Below are 14,655 nucleotides of genomic sequence, written 5' to 3' on the forward strand. Positions count from 1 at the left end.
CAGCTAATATTTGTGTTTTTAGTAGAGACAGGATTTTGCCTCATTGGCCAGCGTGGTCTCGAATTCTTGAGCTCAAGTGATCTACCTGCCTGGGTCTCCCAAAGTGCTGGGATTACAGGTGGGAGCCACTGTGCCTGGCTGCAGCCATGTTTTTGTCAGCATTTCAAAACATAAGATAGTGCTCCTTTCTTCTGGAGTACACTTCTCTGGAGCACATCTATCCTTAACTACAACAGTTGTAAATAGGGGAAATAGCTCCAAATCCAGTGATGGAAGGTTATGAAGCTGTATGTTAGTGTTGATTAGCTAGTTCAGAAACTAGAGGAAAGTAATTTTTCACTGGGCTAATGTTAGCTATAAAGTCTGATGCTTAACTTGAGAAAAACAAGGGGAAACATGAAGTCAAAAAGTAAAAAAAAAAAAAAAACGGAAAGAGGACAAGGGACGTGAACAGAGAAAAGCATTACCAAGTTGAGATGCTCACACTGTGAGCTTCTCTCCATCCTTAGGATCTTATTCTGGGGCTCATGGATGGGTTTTGGTACTCTAAACCATTCTCACTGAAGACAGCTTTGAGCGCATACACGTGTGTACCTTCTGGAGAGGCCCAGCCCCCAGAGGAGGCCTGAGCAGACTGGACCCTCAGCTCCAGAGGGCAGGTGTAAACCCTTCCCCTAGGCTTCTTTGGTATGGGTTGATGAGATAGCCTCTGGACTCTGCAATGTGAAAACAAGAATGGAGTGATGCCATGTGAATTACATGCACTTTACATTATCCCTGGAATCTCTGAAATGATTAGGATGTGGATATGCTTTGGGCTTAATCTGGGCTGAAAAGCTACCAATCATTTATTTTATTAAACGTAATTTATTATTATTTTTTTTTAGCACAAAGATTGTGTGGTTCCTTACCTTCTTCGACTTCTCAAAGGTCTTCCAAAAGTGTATTGGGTAGAAGAAAGCACAGCTCGGAAAGGCAGAGGTAATTGTATGTCATGTTTTCCCTGAATATGAGAAAAATTATGCATGTTCAGTGTCTGTAGGATCAAACGTTTATTCATACTCACACATCAGATGCGTCTTACCCCACACTTGTTTATGAAACAACTAACTGCCTGTAGCATTGTGGGCTGAGCTTACATCCATGTGTTGTCCACAGCCCGTGGATGAATTGGGGAGAAGGTGGCCCTGGGCAGGCCAGCTTTCCATTGCATTCTTCTAAGAGTGAGCAAGAACATTGAGACCTTTAAGAACCTTTTCTCATGTCTCATTGGCTGGAATTGGGTCACCTACCCATCCCCAAATCAGTCAGTATTGCCCTTAGAATTTATAGGCTCACTGTGGAGTAAGGTCAGTTCTCCAGATTATATTGCTGCTGCTCAAAAAGGGTGCAATATGGAGGTTGGGGACTCAACAGCAATGTTCACTGTAAATAGTTTCATCACTTTGTTGCTAAGTTCCAGTCAAACTTTGCACCTTTAGAAATGGACTAAATTGGCCAGGCATGGTGGCTCACACCTGTAATCTTAGCACTTTGGGAGGCCGAGGTGGGCAGATGGCTTCAGCTCAAGAGTTTAAGACTAGTCTGGGCCCAGTCTGCTAAAGATATCATTAACATTCTGGGCCCTGCAACACCACCACGGCTGGTGTGAACACATGTACAGAGGTTACCATCTCCATCCCCGTGGTATCACTGCCATTAGTGCAAATGTGCACACAGACCCCAGCGGCCCTGCACCACTGCTGCTGCCAATGCCCGCACAGAGGCTGGCATCCCCAGGCCTCCCAGCACCTCACCTCAGCTAATGAGTGTGCACCCCACCACACTGCTGGTGCTGCTGGCACAAGCAAAGAGGCTGCCACTATCTGACAGAATGCTTTGGCTGGCATTACCTTTCAAAGTGTTGTGGCCGTGGTCCAAGAACACTTCAGTTCCTCCACGGTTGCATGTTCTCAACCTCGAAGAGCCAGAGAACAAAGCTGAGGGCCCAATATCAGCCCCCAGGAGTTGGAGGACACAGCCCAGGAGTGCTGAGCTGAGCCTTAGCCCCCCCAAAAATCTACCAGAAATGAAGCCAGTTGACTGAACCCTATCAAATCCCCAAAGACATCAAAGAATATGAAAGCACCCCTCTCCTGCAAAAAAAAAAAATAAATCCGTTCAAAGGACAGCAACTTCAAAGATCCGAGGAACATTAGCCCACAAAGATGAGAAAGAACCAGCACAGGAACTCTGGCATTGCCAAAAGCCAGTGTCTTCTTGCTGCTAAATGACTGCACTAGTTCCCCAGCAGTGGTTCTTAACCAAGCCAAATAGAATTAGAAGTAGAATTCAGAATATAGATAGGAACACAGATCATCAACATTCAGGAGAAAGTTGAAACCCAATCCAAGGATTCTAAGGAATACAGTAAAACAGTATAGGAGATGAAAGATGAAATGGCCGTTTTAAGAAAAATCTGGCTAGGCACAGTGGCTCACAACTGTAATCCCTGCACCTTGGGAGGCCAAGATGGGTAGATCACTTGAGGTGTCAGGAGTTCAAGACCAGCTTGGCCAACATGGTTGGCCCAGAAACCCCATCCCTACTAAAAATACAAAAAATTAGGTGTGGTCACAGGTGTCTGTTATCCCACCTACTTGGGAGGCTGAGGCGGGAGAATCGCTTGAACCCGGGAGGTGGAAGTTGCAGTGAGCTAAGATTACACCACTGCACTCCAGCCTGGGCAACAGAGTGAGACTCCATCTCAAAAAAAGAAAAAACAAACACACAAACTGAGCTGATATAGGTGAAAAACTCACTTGAAGAATTTCATCTCGGCACCATGACTCATGCCTGTAATCCCAGCACTTTCGGAGGCCAAGGCGGATGGATTACAAGGTCAGGAGTTTAAGACCAGCCTGGCCAACATGGTGAAACCCTGTCTCCACTAAAAATACAAAAATTAGCTGAGTGTGGTGGCAGGTGTCTGTAATCCCAGCTACTCGGGAGACTGAGATAGGAGAATTGCTTGAACCTGGGAGGCGGAGGCAGCAGTGAGCCAAGATTGGGCTACTGTACTCCAGCCTGGGTGACAAAGCAAGACTCTATCTCAAAAAAAAAAAAAAAAGAATTTCAAAATATAATTGCAAGTATTAACAACAGAATTGACCAAGCTGAGGAAAGAATCCCAGAGCTCAAAGACCAGCTCTCCAAAATAACTCAGACAAAAATAAAGAAAATAAAGAATGAATACCTCTGAGAAATACGGGATTATATAGAGACCAAACCAAATATATAACTCATTGGCACCCCTGAAAGATAGGGAGAGAGAAAGTAAGCAACTTGGAAAACATATTTCAGAATATTATCCATGAATATTTTCCCAGTTTCCCTAGAGAGGCCAAAATTCAAATTCAGGAAATGCAGAGAACCCTGTAAAATACTGCACAAGAAGACCATGCCCAAGACACATAGTCATCAGATTCTCCACAGTCTAGGTGAAAGAAAAAAAAAAATGTTTTTTAGAGGAAGAAAGAAAAAGAATAAAAAAAGAAAAAGAAAAAGAATAAAGGGGCCGGGCGCGGTGGCTCAAGCCTGTAATCCCAGTACTTTGGGAGGCCAAGGCGGGTGGATCACGAGGTCAAGAGATCGAGACCATCCTGGTCAACATGGTGAAACCCCGTCTCTACTAAAACTACAAAAAATCAGCTGGGCATGGTGGCACGTGCCTGTAATCCCAGCTACTCAGGAGGCTGAGGCAGGAGAATTGCCTAAACCCAGGAGGCGGAGGTTGCGGTGAGCCGAGGTCGCGCCATTGCACTCCAGCCTGGGTAACATGAGTGAAACTCCGTCTCAAAAAAAAAAAAAAAAAAGAATAAAGGAAAGGAAGAAAGAGGAAGAGGAAGAGGGAGAGAGAAAAGGGGTGTTGCTTTATTGCCCGGGCTAGAATGCAGTCTAAAAAGGGGTATGCCTGTAATTGTGTTTAATAATAGAGACATAAAAGAAAAAAATGAGGGAAGAAAATAATTAACAAGCAGCCAACCAATATTTCATTTAAACCTGTAAATACGTGTGATGTAGTACTGACAAGAGTGTATATTTTGTGTATTTAAAGTGGAGAGTTCTATGAATGTTAATTAAATCTACTTGTTCCGGATCTGAGTTCAAGTCCTGAATATCGATGTTAACTTTCTGTCTCATTGATCTGTAAGTCTCCTACTATTATTGTGTGGGAGTCCAAGTCTCTTTATAAGTCTTATATATCTGGATATTTCTGTATTGGGTGCATATATATTTAGGATCTTTAGCTCTTCTTGTTACATTGATCCTTTTATCTTTATGTAATATCCTTCTTTGCTTCTTTTGGTCTTTGTTGCTTTGAAGTCTATTTTGTCAGCAAAAATTGCAACTCCTGCTTTCTATTTATTTATTTTTGCTCTCCATTTGGTTGGTAAATTTTTCTCCATCCCTTTGTTTTGAGTCTTTGTGTATCCTTGCATGTAAGATGGATCTGGATGTAGCATACCAATGGGTCTTGGCTTTTTTTGCCTGTCTGTGTCTTTGGATTGGGGGATTTAGTCAATTTAAATTTAGAATTAATAACAATATATATGAGTTTGATGCTGTCATTTAATGTTGGCTGGCTGTTTTGCCCATTAATTGATGCGATTTCTTATGTTGATGTTCTTTATTTTTTGGCATTTTTTAGAAAGGCTGATACTGGTTGTTCCTTTCTATTTGTAGTGGTTCTTTCAGAAGCTCTTGTAAAGCAGGCCTGGTGGTGATGAAATCTCGGAGTGCTTGCTTGTTCACAGAAGATTTTATTTTTCCTTCGCTTATGAAGCTTAGTTTGGCTGGATGTAAAATTCTGGGTTGAAAGTTCTTTTCTTTAAGGATGTTAAATATTGACCCCCACTCTCTTCTGCCTTGTAGGGCTTCTGCTGAGAGATCTGCTGTGAGTCTGATGGGCTTCCCTTTATGGATAACCTGACCTTTCTCTCTGGCTGCCCTTAGTATTTTCTCTTTCATTTCAACTCTAGTGAATCTGACGATTATGTGCCTTGAGGTTGGTCTTGAGGAATATCTCTGTGGTGTTCTCTGTATTACCTGGAGTTGAATATTGTCCTGCCTTGCTAGGTTGGGAAAGTTTTCCTGAATAATATCCTGAAGCGTATTTTCCAGCTTGGATTGATTCTCTTCGTCACATTCAGGTACATCTATCAATCGTAGATTAGGTCTTTTCACATAGTCCCATATTTCTTGGAGACTTTGCTCGTTCTTTTTTATCCTTTTTTCTCTAATCTTGTCTTTTTGTTTTATTTCATGAAGTTGGTCTTCGACCTCTAATATCTTTTCTTCTGCTTGATCAATTTGGCTGTTAAAACTTGTGCATAGTTCGCGAAGTTCTCGTGTTGTATTTTTCAGCTCCATTAATTCACTTATATTCCTCTCTAAATTGTGTGTTATTTTTAACATTTCGTCAAACCATTTTTCAAAGTTCTTAGTTTCATTGCATTGGGTTAGAACAAGTTCTTTTAATTGCCAGAAGTTTCTTATCATCCACTTTTTAAAGTCTGCTTCTGCTAATGGAACACAGTCTTTCTCCGTCAGGCCTTGTTCTGTTGCTGATGAGGAACTGTGATCCCCTGTAGAGGGAGAGGCGTTCTGAGTTTGGGTATTCTCAGCCTTTTTAGGCTGTTTTCTTCCCTTCTTTATAGATTTATCCATCTGTGGTCTTTATAATCACCGTCTCTATAGTTGGGCTTTTGAATGGACATCCAACCCGTTGATTCCCGGCGCTAGAATCTGAGCAACCCACTGTGCCGGCCAAAACAGTGGCTTTAAGATTGATGGTGCCTTTCTGACTCTGCACCAAGAACCACCGCTCCAAGGCAGCGGCAAAACTGCCTCACCGGCCTCAAAAGTCGCACTGGTGACACGTGGGGCTCCTCCGCTGGGAATCTCCTGGTGCGTGAGCAACAAAAATTGATCTGAAAGTGTGACGTCCTCTTGTTCTCTGCTCTTTCAGTGGGAGCTACAATCCCGAGCTGCTAGTGATCAGCCATCTTGGATCTCTCTCTGAAAAAAATTTTAAAGGCAACTGGAAGAAGGGACAGGTCACCTTCAAAGGGAGCCCCACCAGGCTAACAGCAGACCTTTTAGTAGAAACCCTACAAGCCAGAAGAGAATGGAGGCCTAGATTTAACATTTTTTTTTTTTTTTTGAGACAGAGTCTCACTCTGTCACCAAGGTGGAGTGCAGTGGCTTGATATCTTGTTGGCTCACTACAACCTCTGCCTCCTGGGTTCAAGCGATTCTTATGCCTCAGCCCCCTGAGTAGCTGGAGACTACAGGCATACACCACCATGCCCAGGTAATTTGTGTATTTAATTTAGTAGAGACAGGGTTTTGCTATGTTGACCAGGCTGATCTCAAGCTCCTGGCCTCAAGTGATCTTGATCTTCTCTCCTCAGCCTCACAAAGTGCTGGAATTACAGGCCAGCACTGTGAGCTATTGTGCGTGGCTCATAATTCAACATTGTTAGAGAAAGGAATTTTCAATCAAGAATTTCATGTCCAGTCAAGCTAAGCTTTATGAGTGAAGGAGAAATAAGATCCTTTTCAGACAAGCACATGCTAAGGAATTTTGTTACCACTAGTCCTGCCTTAATAGGGTATTGAAGGGAATACTAAACATGGAAGGGAAAGACCATTACCAGCCTCTGCAAAAAGACAACTAAGGGCCGGGCACAGCAGCTCACGCCTATAATCCCAGCAGTTTGGGAGGCCAAGGCAGGTGGACACCTGAGGTCAGGAGTTTGAGACCAGCCTGGCCAACATGATGAAACCCTGTCTTCACTAAAAATACAAAAAATTAGCTGATGTGGTGGTAGATGCCTATAATCTCAGCTCAGAAGGCTGAGGCAGGAGAATCACTTGAACCTGGGAGGCAGAGGTTTCAGTGAGCTGAGATGGCACCACTGCACTCCAGCCTGTCTCAAGAAAAACAAACAGCAACAAAACACACCTAAGTACATAGACTAGTGATAGTATAAAGCAACCATACAAACAAGTCTGTGTAATAGCCAGCTAACAACAAGGTGACAGGAACAGATTACTATGAGTGTAAATATACTAAATGTCTCATTTAAAAGACACAGAGTGACAAATTGGATAAAGAAGCAAGACCCAACAACATGCTGTCTTCAAGAGACCAATCCCACATACAGTGATACCCATTCACTCAAAATAAAGAGATGAAGAAAAATATACTAAGCAAATGGAAAACAGAAAAAAGAGCAGGGATTGCTATTCTGATTTCAGACACAACAGACTTTTAACCAACAAAGATAAAAAAAAAAAAAAAAAAAACAAAGAAAGGCATTACATAATGGTAAAGGGCTCCATTCAACAAGATGTGACTATCCTAAATTTATATACATCCAACACAGAAGCAACCACATTCGTAAAGCAAGTTCTTAGAGACCTATGAAGAGGCTTAGATAACTACATAGTAATGGTGGGAGACTTCATCACCCCACTGACAGTATTAGACAGATGATCAGGGCAGAAAACTAACAAAGATATTCAGGATTTGAACTCGACACGACCAAATGGACCTAATAGACATCTACAGAACACTCCACTTGAAAACAATAGAATATATATTCTTCTCATCCGCACATGGCACATACTCTAAAATTTATCACACAATCAGGCATAAAACAAGCCTCAGCAAATTCAGAAAGACTGAACTCATACTAACTCATATTAACTCATGCTCTTGGGCCATAGCACAATAAAAATAGAATTCAATACTAAGAAAATCACTGAAAGCCACATAATTACATGAAAATTAAACAATCTGCTCCTGAATGACTCATGGGTAAATAATGGCATTAAAGCAGAAATCAAGAAATTCTTTGAAATTAATGAGAACAAAGATACAACATACCAGAATTTCTGGTACATAGCTAAGGCAGAGTTAAGAGGGAAGTTTATAGCATGAATGCTCACTTCGAAAAGTTAGAAAGATCTCAAATTCACAACCTAACAACATGACTAGAGAAACTAGAAAAACAAGAGCAAACTCACTCCTTAGCAGAAGATAAGAAATAACTAAAACCAAAGCTGAACTGAGAAATTGAGATATGAAAACCATACAAAAGATTAACAAATCTAGGAGTTGGTTTTTTGAAAATAATAATAAGACTGCTAACTAGACTAATAAAGAAAGGAGCAAAGGTATAAATAGACACAACCAGAAATTGATAAAAGGGACATTACCAGTGGCCCCACAGAAATAATAATTAAAAACCCAACCCTGAGAGGCCAACACCTCTGTGCATACAAGCCAGAAAACCTAGTAGAAATGGATAAATTCCTGGACATATACAACCTACCAAGACTGAACCCAGAAGAAATTGAATCCCTGAAAAGACAAATAACAAGTTCCAAAATTGAGTCAGTAATAAAAAGTCTCCCAACTGAAAAAAGCCTGGGACCAGATGGATTCACAGCTGAATTTTACCAGATGTATAAGGAAGAGCTGGTACCACTCCTACTCAAACTATTTCAAAAAATTGAGGAGGAGGGACTCCTCCCTAACTCTATGAGGGCGGCGTCATCCTGATGCCAGAACCTGGCAGAAGCACAACAAAAAAAGACTTCAGGCCAATAGATGAACATAGATGTAAAAATCCTCAACAAAATACTAGGAAACTGAATCCAGCAACACATCAAAATGCTAATCCACTATGATCAAGTAGGCTTTATCCCTGGGATATGGGATTGATACAACATATGCAAACCAATTAATATGATTCATCACAGAAACAGAACTAAAAACAAAAACTGCATGATTTAGATACAGAAGAGGCTTTTCATAAAATTCAATATCCCTTCATGTTAAACTCTAGGCATTGAAGGAACATACTTCAAAGTAATAATAGCCATCTCTGACTGGACGCAGTGGCTCACACCTGTAACCCCAACACTTTGGGAGGCCAAGGTGGGTGGATCACAGGGTCAGGAGTTCAAGACCAGCCTGGCCAATATGGTGAAACCCTGTCTCTACTAAAAATACAAAAAAAATTAGCCGGGCATGGTGGCAGGTGCCTGTAGTCCCCACTCTTTGGGAGGATGAGGCAGGAGAATCGCTCGAACCTGGGAGGCGGAGTTTGCAATGAGCCAAGATCATGTCACTGCACTCCAGCCTGAGCAACAGAGTGAGACTCTGTCTCAAATGATAATAATAATAACAGCCATATGACAAACCCATAGCCATCATTACACTATATGGTTAAAAGCTGGAAGCATACCCCTTGAAAACCAGAAGAAGACAAAGTTGCTCTTTCCACCACTCCTATTTAACATAGTGCTGGAAATCCTAGCCAGAGCAATCAGACAAGAGAAAGAAAGGAAAGGCATCCAAACAGGAAGAGAGGAAGTCAGACGATCTCTTTACACAGGTGTTGTGATTCTATACCTAGAAAGCCCCATAGTCTCTGCCCAAAGTCCCTTGATCTGATGAACAGCTTCAGCAAAGTTTCAGGATACAAAATCAATGTACAAAAATCAGTAGCATTCCTATACACCAACAACATCCAAGCTGAGAGCCAAATCAAGAACACAGTCCATTCACAAAAAATAAAATACCAGCCGGGCATGGTGGCTGACACCTGTAATCCCAGCACTTTGGGAGGCCAAGGCAGGTAGATCACTTGAGGTCAGGAGTTTGAGACCAGCCTGGCTAACGTGGTAAAACCCATCTCTACTGAAAATACAAAAATTAGCTGGCTGTGATGGTGCCTACCTGTAGTCCCAACTGCACGGGAGGCTGAAGCAGGAGAATTGCATGAACCTGTGAGGCAGAGGTTGCAGTGAGCTGAGATTGTGCCACTGCTCTCCAGCCTGGGCAACAGAGCAAGACACCATCTCAGAAAAAAAAAAAAAAAGATACAATACCTTGCAATACAGCTAACCGGAGAGGTGAAAAATCTCTGTAGCAAGAAGTACAAAATACTGCTCAAAGAAATCAGAGATGACACAAGCAAATGGAAAAACATCCCATGCTCATAGATAGGAAGAATTAATATTGGTAAGATGGCCGTACTTCCCAAAGCAACTTATGGATTCAGTGCTATTCCTATCAAACTACCAATGACATTCTTCACAGAATTAGAAAAAAACTATTTAAAAATCTCTGTGGAACCAAAAAGAGCCTGAATAGCCAAGGCAGTCTGAAACAAAAAGAGCAAAGCTGGAGACATCACATTACCCAACTTCAAACTATACTACAGGGCTACAGTAACCAAAACAGCATGGTTCTGGTACAAAAATAGCATGTAGACCAATTGAGCCGTATAGAGAGCCCAGAAATAATGCTGCACACCTGCAACCATCTAATCTTCAACAGACTCAACAAAATAAGCAATGGGGAAAGGACTCCCTGCTCAATAAATGCAATAAATGATGCTATGATAACTGGCTAGCTACGTGCAGAAGATTGAGACTAGACCCCTTCCTTACATCCTTTACAAAAATCAACTGAAGATGGATTAAAGATCTAAATGTAAAACTTATAAAAAACCTGGAAGATAACCTAGGAAATATCATTCTGGACATAGACCCTGGCAAACATTTAATGACACAGATGCCAAAAGCAATTGCAGCCAAAAAAAAAAAAATTGACAAATCGGACTTAATTAAACTAAAGAGCTTCTGCACAGTAAAATAAAGTGTTAACGGAGTAAACAGCCAACCTGTAGAATAGAAGAAAATATTTGCAAACTATGCTTTGGCAGAGGTCTAATGTCTAGAATCTAGGAGGAGATAGATTTACAAGCAAAAATTTACAAGCAAAAAACAACCCCATTAAAAGGTGAGCAAAGGACGCAAACAGCCACTTTTCAAAAGGAGACATACAAGTGGCCAATAAATATACGAAAAATATGCTCATCTGATGCCAATAATCAGAGAAATTCGAATCAAAACCACAATGAGATACCATCTCATACCAGACAGAATGGCTATTATTAAAAATTCAAGAAATAACAGATGCTGGTGAGGTTGCAGAGAAAAGGGAACAGTTACATACTGCTGGTGTGAATATAAATTACTTCAGCCATTGTGGAAAGCAGTTTGGCGATTTCTGAAAAAACTTAGAATTACCATTTGACCCAGCAATCCCATTATTGGGTACATACCCAAAGGAATATAAATCATCCTACTGTAAAGATACATGCGTAAGTATGTTTATCACAGCAATATTCACAATAATAAAGATAAGGGATCAACTAAATGCCCATCAATGAAAGACTGGATAAAGAACATGTGGTATGTATACCATGGAGTACTATATAGCCATAAAAAAGAACAAGATGGTGTCCTTTTATTTTTTATTTTATTTTTTCTTATTTTGAGACAGAGTCTCAGTCTCTCACAGACTGGAGTGCGGTGGTGTTATCTCTGCTCACTACAACCTCCACCTCCCAGGTTCAAGTGATTCTCATGTCTAAGTCTCCTAGGTAGTTGGGACTATAGGCTCGTGCCACTATGCCTGGCTAATTTTTATATTTATAGTAGAGATGGAGTTTTGCCATGTTGGCAAGGCTGGTCTTGAATTCCTGGCCTCAAGTGATTCGCCTCCCTCAGCCTCCCAAAGTGCTGGGATTACAGGTGTGAGGTTATCGTGCCTAGCCAAGATCATGTCTTTTGCAGCAACATGGATGGAGCTGGAGACTATTATGGGAGAATTAGCACAGGAACAGAAAACCAAACACTGCATGTTCTCACTTATAAGTGGGTGCTAAACATCGAGTACATATGGACACAGAAGGGAGCAGCAAACACCGGGGCCCACTTAAGAGTGGAGAGTAGGTGGAGGGTGAGGATGGAAAAACGACTTTTTGAGTACTGTACTTATTATGGGGATGATGAAATCTGTACACCAAACCCCCGTAACATGCAATTTACCTGTATAACGAAACTGCACATGTACCCCTGAACCTGAAATAAAACAAAATTTCTGTGCCTGTATTCCTCTTGACCTTTGGGTTTTCATCATTTCTGGTAACATGCCTAAAACTGACAGATCCCAAATTATGCATGTATCCTGCAATTTGTTAGGTATTTTTTTTTTTTAAAGACAGTGTCTCGCTCTGTCACCCAAGTTGGAGTGCAGTGATGTCATCTTGGTTCACTGCAACCTCTGCCTTCTGAGTTCAAGCGATTCTTGTGCCTCAGCCTCCCAAGTAGCTGGGATTACAGGCATGCAGCACCATGCCTGGCTAATTTTTGTATTTTCAGTAGAGACAGAATTTTGCCATGTTGGCCGGGCTAGTCTTGAACTCCTGGCCTCAAGTGATCTGCCTGCCTTGGCCTCCTGAAGTGCTAGGATTATAGGTGTGAGCCACTGTGCCCAGTTTATCCTTCAGTTTGAAAGACTACAAATTAAATAGAGCATCATTACTAAAAAGTCAAATTTTAGGCTGGGTGCGGTGGCTCACACCTGTAATCCCAGCGCTTTCGGAGCCAAGGTGGGCAGATCACAAGGGTCAGGAGTTCGATACCAGCCTGGCCAACATGGTGAAACCCTGTCTCTATTAAAGGTAGAAAAAACTATCTGGGCCTGGTGGTGTACACCTGTAATCTCAGCTACTTGGGAGGCTGAGGCAGGAGAATCACTTGAACCCAGGAGGCAGAGGCTGCAGTAAACTGAGATTGTGCCATTGCACTCCAGCAAGGGCGACAGGGCATGACTCCATCTCAAAAAAAAAAAAAAAAAAAAAAAAAAGGCTAATTTTATGTTCACCATTGTGTTTTGGGGAGAAATACAATACTAGTTGACACTAATGCTATTTTTCTTTTTTATAAAATTTCAAAACAAAGATCACTCCTGTATACATGAATTTACATTAGAATGGAAGTTTCAGTATTATTTGAAACAGTATGTTAGAGATACAGAAATTTTCAATTATTGGGTAACGTTTTACTTTTCTTGTTTTTTTTTTTGTTGTTGTTTTTTGAGATAGTCTTGCTCTTTCACCTAGGCTGGAGTGTGATGAATTAAACACAACTCATTGCAGCTTCAAGTGATCCATCTGCCTCAGCCTCCTCAGTAGCCGAAACAATAGGCACACTTCACTACACTGGCTAATTTTTTCTTAAAGTATTTTTGTAGAGACAGGGGTCTCACTGTATTTTCCAGGCTGGTCTTAAACTCCTGGGCTCAAGCGATCTTCCACCTTTCTCACAAAGTGTTGGGATTACAGGCATCAGCCACTGCACATGGCCAACATTTCACCTTTTTTTTTTTTTTTTTTTAAGACAATATCACTTATGCTTTTAAACTTTTAAGTTCTAGATCAATAGGTCTCACAGTGTCATCCCTGGACTAGCAGCATCAGTGTAACTGGGAACTTGTCAGAAATGCAGATTCTTAGTTCCCACAACAGAGCTACTGTATTAGAAACACTGGGGCTGGTTAACAGGTACGTAGTCTGTGCTCGACCAAGCATCCAGGCGATTCTGATGCACATTCAAATTTAAGAACAGCCTAGAGCTGCACTTTATAAGTGTTAGAGTAGAAAGGTAAGTCTTCTGTCATGTACTATGAATATGTCCATTAAACAGTGGATACTCTTTTGTCCTTGATTGAATATTCAGTATTCAAAATTGATTTTTTTTTTTTTTTTTTTTTTTGAGACTCATTCTGTCACCGAGGCTGGAGTACAGTGACACAATCTCGGCTTACTGCAACCTCTGCCTCCTGGGTTCAAGGGATTCGCCTGCCTCAGCCTCCTGAATAGCTGGGATTACAGGTGTGCACCACCACACCCAGATAATTTTTAAATTTTTAGTAGAGATGAGGTTTCTCCATGTTGGCCAGGCTGGTTGTGAACTCCTGACCTCAGGTGATCCACCCACCTCAGCCTCCCAAAGTGCTGGGATTATAGGTGTGAGCCACCATGCCCGGCCTAAATTTTTTTTTTTATACAGAGTCTTACTCTGTCGCCCAGGCTGCAACATCCGCCTCCTGGGTTCAAGTGATTCTCTTGCCTCAGCCTCCTGAGTTGCTGGGATTACAGGTGTATGCCACCACACCCAGATAATTGTTGTACTTTTAGTAGAGATGGGGTTTCACCATGTTGGCCAGGCTGGCCTTGAACTCCTGACCTCAAATAATCCACCTGCTTTGTCTTCCCAAAGTGCTGGGATTACAGGCATGAGCCACCACACCTGGCCAAAATTGATTAAATATTTAATTGTGATTGGACAGCATTGGTTCTAACATTTGAAGGCCTGATAGAAGTGCTGGATAGCAGACCGGGTGTGGTGGCTCATGCCTGTAATCCCAACACTTTCGGAGATGGAGGCAGAAGTGGGTGGATCACCCGACATCAGGAGTTCGAGACCAGCCTGACGAACATGGTAAAACCCCGTCTCTACTAAAAATACAAAAATTAGCCTGCATGGTGGTACATGCCTGTGATCCCAGCTACTCGGGAGGCTGAGGTGGCAGAAATGCTTACACCTGGGAGGTGGAGGTTGCAGTGAGCCAAGATTGTGCCAGTGCACTTCAGCCTGGACAGGGAGAGACTTCGTCTTAAAAAAAAAAAAAAAAAAGTGCTGGGTAGCAATTGGTCCCTTTTTTTTTTTTTTTTTTTTTAG

The 14,655-nt window shown here is 41.8% G+C and overlaps 1 protein-coding gene across 1 annotated transcript in view; it reads left to right on the plus strand.

Annotated features, from left to right (window-relative positions):
• PI4KA (phosphatidylinositol 4-kinase alpha) overlaps nt 1-14,655 on the plus strand; it is a 149,790-nt gene that overhangs the window by 20,693 nt on the left and 114,442 nt on the right. Inside the window, exon 3 of the mRNA XM_032271316.1 lies at nt 888-981. Coding sequence (XP_032127207.1) covers nt 888-981 — 94 coding nt within the window. The remainder of the gene's footprint in view (nt 1-887; nt 982-14,655) is intronic.

Source organism: Sapajus apella, unplaced genomic scaffold (assembly GCF_009761245.1).
Source record: "Sapajus apella isolate SASKATOON/1434 unplaced genomic scaffold, GSC_monkey_1.0 scaffold229, whole genome shotgun sequence".
In the NCBI taxonomy this organism is placed as follows: Eukaryota; Metazoa; Chordata; class Mammalia; order Primates; family Cebidae; genus Sapajus; species Sapajus apella.